Raw genomic sequence first — 13,814 nt, 5'->3', positions numbered from 1 at the left:
ACTATGGCTCAGGCCGGGAGAAGGATGCGACAATGGTGCTGGAAACGTGGCGGTCAAGCCCGATTCATAATACTATCTCGGAGCTTGCCTGGTGTGGCTAAGCAAACCTGTGGACACTGACATGTCCCGAGCATAGTGTGCTAATCCAGGACCTCCGGAATGTGCAGGGAATGCTCTACGACGCAGCCAAGACCCGACTGGCACAACATTTCCCAACATTGATAGCTTTCTCTGTTTTCTCCTGTGTAAGAGCACGCTCACGCTATTTCGCACGACCTGGGTGCAGACCCAAGAAACTTCTTTCTTCTACCAACCACTTTCAAACCATTTGATACTTGACCGCTCTAATTTCAAATTCTGCAGTTGGACCTCTCCTAGGTCCCTGCAAGGACGCTAGAACAAATAATTGCAACTCGAAACGATTTATGTAGATGCAATATGTGTTTTAGCGTTTTGGCATATGTTTCACCGTTTCCGATTTCTAGAAATGACCACGGAGAAATGCTGTGTTAACATTTCACACAGCCCCCTCGCCATTTCATACAGGGTTGGTATAGCCACAAGACACTTTCCATCTTCCTTCTGTTAACAATAGCTTTGAAACGGCCATTTGCAACTTTGCGTTGGACCACATCTGGAACCCTCCGAGGGACACGGCAACTTTCTTTACCTCAATACATGGTGCTTTTGAAATGATTATATACGTGTTTTTCAGTTTTGATATCTATTGAGCCATTTCAGATTTCTAGGGGTGACCAAATACTTTTCAATGCAAGCTGAATTAACATTTTGACCACGGCCATTTTGTACAGGTTTAATGTAGAACGTCGAAACTTATTCCATCGTCTTTCTTTTCAAAATAGCTTTCAAACGATATACTACTTGACCCTTCTTGCCATTTCAAACTTTTGTGTTGAACCCCGTCTGGGACCCTGCGGCAACTTTGTTTCCCTCAATGCGTGGTACTTTCGAAATGACGAAATACATGTTTTTCAGTTTTGATGTCTGTTGAAGCATTTCAGATTTCTAGACGTGGCCAAACACTTTTCAATTCAAACTTTATTAACATTTTGACCTGCCGCCATTTTCTACAGATTTAATATGGAGCGTCAAACTTATTCCATCGTGTTTCTTTTGAAAATATCTTTAAACAGAATACTATTTGACCCTCTTGCCATTTGAAAATTTTGAATTGCACCCCGTCTGGGAACCTCCGAGGGACTCTGGGGCAACTGGCTTCCCTCAATACGTGGTACTTTTGAAATGATGACATACGTGTTTTTTAGTTTTGATATCTGTTGAGCCATTTCAGATTTCTAGAGATGGTCAAAGACTTTTCAACGCAAACTGTATTGATATTTTGAGCTGCCGCCATTTTCTACAGGTTTAATGTGGAGCGTCGAAACTTATTACATCGTGTTTCGTTTGAAAATAGCTTTCAAACGATATACTACTTAACCCCTCGCCATTCCAAAATTTGGAATTGGATCCCGTCTTGGACCCTGGAGCGAATTTGTTTATCTCAATACGTAGCACTTTTGAAAGGATAAAATAAATGTTTTCTCCTTTGACAAATATTTCACCGTTTTCGAGTTTTAGGGGTGGCATCCTCATCATCCTCTTACATCCTCATGAGCCTGTTTCCTTACGTCGGATATCTTCGGGCCTTCGATTAAGATTTTCATCAGTGTATTAAAATGATCAGGGAAAAGTCGAGAATATTCCAAACACAAAATTTGTTTCAATTTCACTACTGAGGACAACAGTGAAAACATCGCTTTCTTCTCATCATCAGGAACGTGTTTACATTGAAATTACATAGACGAAGATATCTCCTGGCAATCATCGTAGAATCGTGTATTCAAAAGAAATGTCTTCCAGAGATATATCTAATGCTAGGGAAATATTCTTAAAGTCTAGATTTCGCTTTTTCTCTTTAAGGCTCTTCTGAAATGACGGTAGAGCCTGAAAGTTCCCATTATACTTGTTTCTAACATCTTACATTGTTGGTTCTCTAGCACTTCCCAATATTGATCAACTGTAGTTTGAAGATATTATCATAAACAGTAATAACTACCTCTTCTGCAGATGTCATCATTGCTTTTGACGCATCAAGAATTTATTCCATATTGTAGGAAGAAACTTCCGATACAACTGCATTTACGTACGACATTATTCGAGGAACTTTGAAGATCCCTCCTTCGTCTTGTTAGTGGCTTCAATAACTTTGAGAACAGGGCCAAATCAACGCTGTAGAATGCTTTTTGAATCGCGTAGCAATCCTTCACCCAAACTAGACTAGTCCACACCATCACTAGAAATTTGTTCTAGGAATAAGCAAATAGCGCGGAAGTGAGGCAAATAATGACCACGCTACCTTCGGAAGATAACCAGCGTATCTGTCATGGCTGAACAAGTTTATGTGATAATTTATGAAGAGCCGCTTCAATTTCTGTAATACACTTATCCTTGTGTTCTGGATCGAAACAATAAAAATATATGATTCATTGCATTTATTACTTTCTTTATTACCGGCGAAGATTAACAAGCTGTAAGCAAAACAAGTTGTAGCAAGTTAGTTCTGCAGTGAGTGAATATCATTTTGGGGGGTTCGCGTCGCAAGAGAGCTTGCATACTTTTATATTTGCCACTGAAATTAGAAGCACCATTAAATGATACTGCAACTAAATTTTTCAGTAAAAAACCAACATTCTGGATTACCTTTACAATAACTTTGTCATATCTTCTGCCTTTGCGCAACATAAGGGTACAACATACACGAATGCCTCTACAGTAGAAGTGACCATGATATGATGAACACATAAACAGAAAATTGCTCTCTCATTCACGCAGAGGTCGATCCAGGACCGACTTCTGGGGGGGGGGGTTATACTGCTACTTTTAAGGGCTCCAAACTTTAGGATGGGTTTTATTTATATATATAAAATAAGAAAGATTCCTCTTCTGGGGGAAACGATCGCCACGATCGCCCCCCTGCATCCGCCCATGCATTAACGTCAGTATATTCGTCAGTCATCAGTGCAAATTCCTCGACGTTTTTGAAGATGTATCTCCGAATGGAAGTGACAGTATCGCTGAAGCACTTGAAAAATTGTGTGATTAATTTTGCAAACAAGGAATGAGCGTTCTGTGGAGACAACACTATGGACAATAGGAAACTGGTGTTGTTTTTCATCTGTGCCGAAACAGGTACGAGGTTTAGCCAATTTATGGTATGGGGAATTTCTACGTGAACAAGAAAGTACAGCAGTCGGAATATGTATTTTGTCATTAACTCACTCTACGTACTTTGAGTATTAGTCTGTATGTTAATTACATCCTTCGAAATTTTTCGCTTTTGGCAAACAAAAATCTGGATTTTCATGAGCGAGCGATTGGACGATACTGACTAACGGCATACTTAGATTTCTCTACCAGTTTCTTACTGCTAAACAATGGAATGTGTTTTATAACTCACAGGCACTCATTTTTCGGACTGTAAAAGCACATCCCGTAGTGTTCGTTTAAGCCATTTGTGTTTTGACTAAGACGCACTCGTTGAGTTACTAGTACGCACCGAAATAGTTGTTGTTTTTGAGTGTCCAGATTTTTGGTCATTTACAGATGATGGACTTACATTACAATTTTTTGCTGTAGTGAGTAGGGGGCCAAGCTCCCAAACACAAAATTCTGGTTTGAAAATATTTGCACTTGCTTTGTTTATGAAGCATGTTTCACGAAATTTGTATGTAGATGAGAAAGGTAATATTCAAATACCTCTTTGTTATATAAGGTTTTGAATGTTGCAATCACAACCCTATATTCATACACAAATTTTTGCTTGAAGTATTGAAAAAGTACATTTTGAGCGAAGGTAAAGAAATTTGAAATTTTATTGAACGTACGTAGAACTGCGCTCAAAGTTTAAAGAGATTTAAGTTAAGTAGAAACTCACATTGTATCATTATTTGGAATTTCTTGATTTTTTTCTTGTCATATTGTATAATCAAGTAATAAAGAGCAAATCCTCCCTCCATATTTCGAGCTGGAACAGTTGGAGGAGCAGCGAAGTGCCTAGAATGGAAAAACAAATCACGTTACCATGATAATGATGTATAAATAAGGAAATAAATAAATTTAATAGTTTAATAGTAAATATAATAAATACATAAATGATCATATAGAAAAGAATCATTTCTTGTTCTTTAGTGGGCCTAATGCAAATTATTTCAATGCTATCCATAAGGTGGACCACCCATTTACCTCTTTTCGTGCTCGTCAAGTACCCAGTGGTGCTATTCTAATTTTTTAACAAGCGGTTGTTTCTCTCTCTCTCTCTCTCTCTCTCTCTCCCTCTCTCTCTACACACACACACACACACACACACACATATATATATATATACGAGGGCTATCCAGAAAGTAGATTACGTTTTGGAATAAAAAATCAACAAAGTATAGGAAACAAATTTTATTATATACAGATGAAAGCCACACACAAATACTACTTTTCGACATAGTCACCATTCAAATTAAGGCATTTATCGTAGCGATGTACGAGCTTGGAAATTCCTTCGTCGAAAAATTCGGCCGCCTGCGACTTCAACCACTTCGTTACCTCTTCTTGCAGCTGTTCGTCGTCATCAAAACGCTGCATAGCCAGCCACTTCTTCATTGCTGGGAATAGGTGGAAGTCGCTCGGTGCCAGGTCGGGACTGTACGGCGGATGAGGAAACAACTCCCACTGAAAAGATTCAAGAACTTCACGCGTGACATTTGCCGTGTGGGGCCGGGCGTTGTCGTGAATCAACAAGATCTTAGAGCTCAACATTCCTCTGCGCTTGTTTTGAATTGCTCTTCTGAGGTTTTGCAGAGTTTGGCAATACCTTTGAGCGTTTATTGTAGTGCCTCTTTCCAGGAAGTTCACCAAAATCACACCTTTTCTGTCCCAAAAAACAGTCGCCATCATCTTCCTTGCCGACATTGTTTGCATGCATTTCTTGGGTTTTTGGGGAGAACCTGTGTGCCCCCACTGCATTGATTGCAATTTCGTTTCACAGTTCACGTGTTTCACCCATGTTTCGTCACCAGTAACGATGCGATCGAGTAAAGAGTCACCATCCTTATTGTAGGCGTCCAAAAAGTGCAACGCTGCAGCCATTCGCTGATTTTTGTGGTCCTCTGTCAAGATTTTTGGAATCCATCTTGCACAAAACTTGTGGTAACCAAGCTTTTCGCTGATGATTTCGTGCAACAAACTTCGCGAAATTTGTGGAAAACTCAAAGAAAGTTCCGTTATTGTGAACTTTCGATTTTCACGGACTTTAACATCGACTTTTTCGACAAGTTCGGCAGTCACTTTGCTGGGTCTCCCACTTCGATCTTCGTCGTGAACATTGGTTCGGCCATTTTTAAATCTTATGACCCACTGTCGCACTCCACCTTTAGTGATAATGTTGTCCCCATACACTTCACACAGCTGCCGATAGATTTCTATCGGTTTACAGTTTTTTGCTGTCAGAAACCTTATTACTGCACGCACCTCGCAGCTAGCGGGATTTTCAATTAACGCAGACATTTCAAACCGTCACAGTATCTTAACGGAGCACAGCACGAACCTCTCACTAGCACGGCTAGATGCCGACTGAGCTGCGCAACGCTCTGACCCCAAGATGGCCGCGCTAGCCCCGCCCCTAGCGGACACAGACGAAAACGTAATCTACTTTCTGGATAGCCCTCGTATATATATATATCTATATATATATATCTATATATATATATATATATATATATATATATATATATATATATATATATATATATATATATATATATATATTGTCGCCATCCGACAACTCATAACTATATGTTTAATTAAAGACATATATATAAAATAATCATTTTGTGACTTTTTGATAAAAACGCTTCTCTTGGCAACACTAGATAGCTAATCGGAATTTGTTGCATTAATAGGTATAGAAAAAAGAAAAAGAAGAAGCAGCGTTGGCGGGTAAGGCGAGGGAAGGACGGAAAATAGTGACTGTTCATTTCAATACCGCGAGTGGTAAATTACACTCTTATTTAGTGTTGTAAATGATCCAAACTCCTTTTAAATGTGTGATTCACGTAAAAATGTAAGTTTCTTATGATAGTTGCATTAATAAAGGAGAATAAAGAGAGAGAAAGGTAAGATGGTCTGTAAAATGAATGCAAGAAGTATCAATGTGCAGTGTTAATAACCTTAACATATCCAGAAGTGTATACTACGCTCAGAAAAGTGAAAATAAAAGAATCATCCTTCAAACTAATTGTGTGTTCCTAGGTAATTGTGTGGTGAAAGATTACTATACTGCATATTTGTCTGACAACAAAGTCAGTGTTTTGGGGCAACTTATCCTACGGCTAGCGGGGTGTTAATCGTCATAATTTAAGAATAGTCTGTTATTTTATTCCTACCGTGAATTTTTATATTTATGACGATAACTAACGGCCTATCGGCTCACGGTGCCAACATCAATAGGTCAAATTCAGTGTCGCCAGAGTGTGCACATTGTATATGTATAACATGTATATAATGTGTGATCATTACTAACATAGCGACAATATATATATATATAACTCTCTTAGAAAGCAAAACATACAATACAAAGTGGTGTGATGAAATTACCTAGGTAGATACAACTGCGAATATCATGGAAACGAATTATCCAAGATAGATAGTTGTCAAATAGTATTAGAAAGACCTTAATCCAGCAACAGATCGACAACTCTTTATAATGGTATATATGCATTTCCAGTACACAGTAAACAAACTTCACCTCTAGATTCATTGAACCATGAATGTAAATGAGATATCTGAGCATTTCGGATTAAGAAACAAATGGTTATACCTTGTTCTGAGGGATGTTTAACTCTGTAGCTGTAAGAATTCTAAACACACACATAGTTAAACTAACATTTTCTGTTCCTGGGTATAACTGTGTAAAAATCACTGTTATGTTCGGGTATAACAAACGGTTCTGCAAACTCGAAATATTTTAACAACCGGTTCTAGCGAACCGGTGCGAACCAGCTAAGTAGCACCACTGCTAGTACCCTCTTCATTACCCGTCCATAATACATTTATTTGTATCTTTTGTGCTTTCACAAGGCCAGCGAGGCAGCTTCTATTTTACGATTTGCTATTCAGGCGAGGTAAAGTTGAAAACGGTAAATTACAATTTTATCTGAGTAAAGGCATTTAGCAGCACATCGATCCTTGTACTTTATCCATTAGAGACTATCTTTTATGTTTCAAAAAATATCATTTTATTAACATAAAGAAATTAAATAAAATATAAATGTTCAAATTTGTAACGTGAACCATTTATTATGGGCGTAACAATGTGTGTCTATGTGGTCACGTTAGTACTTTGTGATAGAAATGTAAGTATAGAAATTAACTTCACAGATTGTTTAAATCCTGAAGTGTTCTTTCCTAAAATGCAAAATGTACTTCCATAGCTCGGATCTATCTCTCAAGTGACACATATTTAAGAATTGCACACAATTACTCGTATTTAAGAAATAATTATTTACATAATGTAATTAATGAATTTCTTACCTTGAAGTTTGTTTGTGCTGTGTATATAGAATAAATTACGGGACACAGACAAACATTACATTTTTTGCACTGTATACGGTCAACGCTGGTACAAGCCTCTTTCACACATATTCTTCGTTTTTCATCTTTCACAAACTCTATAAAATTATCGATGGCGTCGTATCTAACATCACTCAATACTTGTACGTCAATGTTCGGACGACGGAGCCCTTCGCTAAACTCTGGACAATGTCTCTTCGAAAGTTAAGTTGTAGAACTTTTCTTCGTGATGTTTTCATCAGAGTTCAAGGACTGAGTATAGTGGCATCTATAAGCCATGTAAATATTGGCCATCACGACTTGCTTAGTTCCAACCATAAACTTGTTACGTTCTCCATCCATCTTTGACTGTGTCACCTTGTGATACTGATGTTGTAAATGGGAATAGCAGGTAATGTCAGTCGTGGGGAACTCAATGAACATTGGTTGTAATCGTTATTGCTTAATTGTCCATCCATTTGACTACTACAATTTCACCGTTATCGTCACTTAATGAAACGTTCCTCGAGATTATTTTTCTTATTTTTATGGCACTTCTCAAAGGACATATCATCAACAATCCATTGATCAAAGGAAAGGACAACAAAAGTAGATATCGCTTCTAAAATTTTCCATACCAGTTAATACGGTATTTGTTATTCCTAATCTCAACGAAAGAAAAACGACATAAGTGTAAGAAACAATAACACAATGAACAAATTTGCAAATAAAACCCTAGCGTGAGCGTATGGTTATGCCAAATATAACTTCTATTTAATATGGTAATATAAAAGAAACAATCAAATAGAACTACAACTTTGTGTTTCTAGTATAAATGTTGACAAGGTAAAGGGTAACTACGAAAGTGGAAACGTAAGAACAGTACGACTTATCTCTTAGGCGCTGACATTTCAGTGAAAGGAAAAATCATTCAAACTTTCAATTGCTGCCAGTAGGTGGCTCTGCAGTAGAAGACGCGTGAAACGTGTTCAAGTCTTATGTCCTTGAAATATAGGTAAAAATACGAGAATAATAATATTAAATCCATAACACCTACAATTTGAAATATAAAATGCTATTTAATGTGACCATATGCTCACACAAAGTACATAACAGGTTAACCTTCCAACAGTCGCACCTAAAATTTTACGTGATCGGTCGCACGGTATCTACGAGATACTTTTACTTAAAAGTGGTTTGTGATGACTTCAAAACATACTCAGCACACTGTATTATATCAATACTGAAAGTTTAACTCCGCAACTAAAGGAAACAATATCTGGTAATGTAAAAAAAGATAGATCTGATTGGGGAAAAATGTAATGAAAAATATTACATTTTCTCTTATAAAGCCGTGAAAGTCCAAGGACAAGAATGCTCGCACGGTATCTGTCAGATACCGATGACATTTCACTTGACAATGGCTTGAGTTTTTTAGAACCTATCTGCATATAATATTTACACTTAGGTAGTTTTTCATAGTTATTAATTTTTTATTATAACATCTTAGAAAAATTTGGTATTTGGTTTGGTTAGGTAGGTTTGTTTTGGTTAGGTTAGTTTAGGTTAGATTTGATTAGGTTAGGTAAGGTTTTATTTGGTTAGGTTAGGTTAGTTTTTCCAGTCACTTGTTTGAGTCAAAGTGCACTTTTGCCAAAACTTGTTTCGTAGAAATGCATTTGAAATACCTTACAGGGCTATTTTATCGATTTGAAAGTTAGATCTGGATGAATAATAACACATTTTAGTACAAACTATTATCTATTACAAAACAATAAATATTGTTTACTTACAGATACGTACTATAATCTGGCAAATTTCATGTCAAAAGAACAGTAAATAAGAACAATAAAACGAAAATAAAACTTTCTTGTCCATTTAGCAATATTTTGTTTTATTCATTCTAATTTTCGTATTTATAATTCTTTTCCTATGAAATTTACCACAAATATACATTTCCTGATTATACACATAGTATCAGTATTGAAAGACCCTGCAAAATTATTATCAAATTATATCCTTACAAGAAGACAGTTATAGATATGCGACAATCATTTTGGACATGAGTGTACATATTTGTAAATCGGATAATCTTTTCAAGTATAGCATCGGTGAAAAAGTTACTCCAGCATTCATGAGGGGTTTAACTTTGTTTTGCAGGACCAATAACTCCGGGAAGACACCGTATTATATTTTGTGGCAATGTTGTTTGATTTTGTGGGCGATGCCGTAAATACCATTTCAAGACATTATTTCCAATATTGGCAGTTACAAATAAGTTTTCATTTCCGTCTACCTGTTGTTGCTGCGGCAATGTCTACTTGTTCGGGCTGTACTTGTTGAGACAATGACGATGAATGTTGCTCATTAGGCCTACTATCATCCAAAATGACCTCTTCTGTTCTGTTTCAGAATCTTCACGTTCACCTACAATATCTTCGCCCTCAGTATCTGTCTCATCACCAAACTCATTCACATTTTCAAAGTCACTTTCACTTCTTTCACAAAACAAAATATCTGTCAAACGTTGGACATCATCATCACCTTCTAAAATAAAATTTAACTGTCTGTTGGCCATAGTTTAAAGTTAAAAAAACTAAAATTTGTTACCTATAAATAACAAGAAGGGTCGTACAATATCTGTCAGACACCAACAAAGAACTGACGGAACAGGCCGCACCGTATCTCACAGAAACAAAGGGCCTAGCAATACACGTGTTCACTCGAACACATCGGATACGTTACTGACTCATTGGTGTGGTGGAGGGGAGCGTCCACTGCACTGGTGGCGCCACACCGCGCCGAAACTTTGAAAGGGCAGGAAAGAACAAGGCACGGTATCTGTCAGATATGGTGCGACCGTTGGACCGTTAAGAAACACTAAAATCCGGATTGTTAAAAGTATTGTGAACCAGGTATCTACATTACATCCTTTCCATCCTGAGATATCACTATTCACTTGTCACTAAAATAAAATAACATTTTAATAATTGTGGTAAAAATAACAACCGTTTTAACCCGTTTGTTTTACTCTAAGTGCGTCTGTGTTATAAATTTCATTTTGCAGTAATTACAAATTACAAAATATTTTCCAAGTTCTTATATTAACTTAAAATTAGGGTACCCAAACATTTCGAAATAAGCTGCTACACTTCTTAATTTACGAAGGAAAGATAGTAGGTTAATAGGAACTCACACGTCCGTCTTTCTGCCTCTAATAAGCACAATAGGAGAGAGAGAATTCTTTGATGGTCAGACATTGGCATTTCTACGATGTTAGAGGATGATAAGACGAATTCATATTATACGCTTCATAAAAGGAAGATTTAATTGCTAAAATCGATTTATTTGATTTTCGCACCCCCTTAATTCAATTAAAAGAACGGTAATCGATACTTAGGTTATTATTATTCATAGCTAATAAAATTTAGTACTTTAGAAACACATTGTTTCCGCCGATGTCTTACTCATTAGCCCAAAAAGTATAGCAGCATTCAATACCTGACTACCTGTAGTTTTAGAGAGAGGTATAGTTGAGAAAGAAGTGCATTGAACTGTAAATGTATCTACAAAAGAAGTACTAAGTTACAAGTACTATTTTATGAAAGTATTATTAAACTTTACATTTTTATATTAAGGTGATCGTTTTTTATAATTTAGAGATTAAAAAACCAATCTTAGGAACAGAGATTCACATAATATATATTATGATTCCTTTGAAAAGAGAAATGTTACGCACTTAAAAACACTTTCTTCACATCATTCCGATTAGAACTAAATTCGAACAAATAATATGTGACTGTAAAGGAAATGGTAGTCTTACTTTGATTGTTCCAGCACACGACCTACCGTATAGGAAAATGTGATCATAATGTATATAGTTTGAATGCCATCAGAAAATATGTCAAGTCTAGTTGTGTGTGTGAACCCTTCTCATCTGGATCATAGAACATGTTTGCAATTCTAGGATGACGCTACCGAGCGCGTAATGAGCAATTGATCGCGTAGGGTTACACACTAAGGGCTGAATGAGGTTGGGGTGTCGTTCTTCACAATAACGCTCTTATAGATCACATCGTGTCATTAATCCACCGATGTTGCAAAATATTTGAGACAGATGGTTTACAGAACTGTTACTTTAAAGACCGCATCAACAAAGTTATTTTTGCACCATTCTTGGCGGTACAGCAACCGTAAATATAATCAATCACAATACTCTCACAAGTAAGAGCAGGAACATTTAAAACCACAAATGTTAAGCAAAGGTATCTGTGACAAACCAAGAAATTATTACTGGTTCAAAATAAGTAAGGTGCAAGATAATTCTGTGGCTGGATCGTTGTATATATTCAAAACGGGACTTTTATTGCATCTCTGCAATAATTGGTAGAGTGCCAGATAATGATTGTATTACAATGTAGCATTCGGATAATGCACCGAGGACAAGAATTTGAAAACTAATTCATAATAGGGTGCTATATAATTCTGTCGCGGGAGACACTGGCCATCTAAAGAAAAACCAAGTTTGCATTATTTCTACCACTCAATCCAAAAAATTGGGGTCATCAACGGATCAATAATGATACTTAGTATCAAAGAACTATAACGTTAAACCAGACACTTGGACAATAATTTCAGAGAATCTGATAGGATGCCTTGAGCAACTGAGAAATACATGCTGTTTTATAATAATAAAGAAGATAATTCCGTGGTTAAAACCACTGGTTATTCTGAGGAATGAAACCAATATATCAGTTCTAATATTCCCAATGGAAAGCGAGATGATCGGTGAATTACTTATATTTTTCAGCGACAAGAGACGCGAATGTACGAACATATCATACTTACACATTAATACTTGATGTATCTGTAGATTAAAACATGATTCTAGGTCAATCTCAGATTATGCCTTATTTAACATTACACATTACAGTACCATTATTCAGACTATTACACGCGGTTCAATATGATTAAATAAGTCGCTTACAGTCTACTACTATGACTTTTCATTTAACTTACAAGGGAACTGCTATGTACTAAGCCAGTACTATATTAATAATTTTAATTTAAAAAAATATTATTAGTCATTAAACACTTATAAGAAAGAACTTTAAATAAATGAAAAAAATACTTTTATATGCCTAATTGAGAAATGCAGTCCGTATTTAGAATATTATTTAAATGTGAACACTTACACGGCTCATTAACAATTCGACAAACTATTTGTTAGTAACTTAGTTAGAGAAGAAATTTCAAATTGGTAATTTCATTCTGTTTAAATATTATCGAAAATTAATAAAAAGTTACTAGAAGAATTAAAATTGTTAACAGTTTTACTTTTCACGTAGTTTAGTATGTACTCTTCATTTACATAAAGCGTAAGTCTTTTACCTATCTTTCATTGTAAGTATTTTTTTACTATTTGCAACTTTTCAATGATTGCCTTATGCTTCCTTTCTGAGAAGCAGAAGAAGAATATTTTCTATTTTCCGTGCCACTTGGCGGAAATAAAGCACATGATACGAAAACTCTCAGTAATAAAATAATTTCTCTGACCATTAAGTAATAAATATTATTTTTGTTACAGGGAAAGAGATGACTTTCTGAAGTGCACAAATCACTTGATAATTGCAATGCTTTTATGTCACTATCCGGGGGATCAGGATAAAGCATCACAAGAAAGAGTTCAGAACGTTTCAATTGGTTATATATGCGATAACCAAAAAAGTAATTATGATAAATTTAATTTAATTTATTAGTAAATATATATAGGAAATATATATAGTAAATATATATTATCACCTTGGAATTCTAAACCGTCTGATTTTACAGCTCACGACAAGATCAATGACAAAGTCAGACAACACGTGCTGAAATAAAGGATTGTGTATTAAACATCGAATGTCCTCTGCTTTACCGGAAAGGGGATCGGATAATTGGCTCATTCAATGCACAAGAAAGTGAAGTATATTTTTGTCATTCTGGACACATTTCATGTTTAGAATCTCTATCTGAAATTCCTTTCAGGATTTAAAAGACTCATGTTTAGATATTGCTAATAGCTCTTGTAATTAAAGTAAATAATGCTATTTTGCTGATGTACGTAAGAGAACTCTGCATTACTTTCCATTGGATTTTTGGTAATTGTACTTAATTTTTTTTTGCTCTGAATGTTCTAATTGTGCATCAATGAC

General features: G+C 36.0%; 1 protein-coding gene across 3 annotated transcripts in view; it reads left to right on the top strand.

Moving 5' to 3' along the window:
- Window positions 1-13,814, top strand: part of LOC145685838 (uncharacterized) — a 79,106-nt gene that overhangs the window by 52,572 nt on the left and 12,720 nt on the right. For all 3 annotated transcript variants that reach the window (XM_081758445.1, XM_081758447.1, XM_081758446.1), the window contains one exon: window positions 13,208-13,347. In XM_081758445.1, coding sequence (XP_081614571.1) covers window positions 13,208-13,347 — 140 coding nt within the window. The remainder of the gene's footprint in view (window positions 1-13,207; window positions 13,348-13,814) is intronic.

Source organism: Thermobia domestica, chromosome 5 (assembly GCF_964235325.1).
Source record: "Thermobia domestica chromosome 5, izTheDome1.hap1.1, whole genome shotgun sequence".
NCBI classification, from domain to species: Eukaryota; Metazoa; Arthropoda; class Insecta; order Zygentoma; family Lepismatidae; genus Thermobia; species Thermobia domestica.
This window is presented reverse-complemented; position numbering and strand designations above follow the sequence as displayed.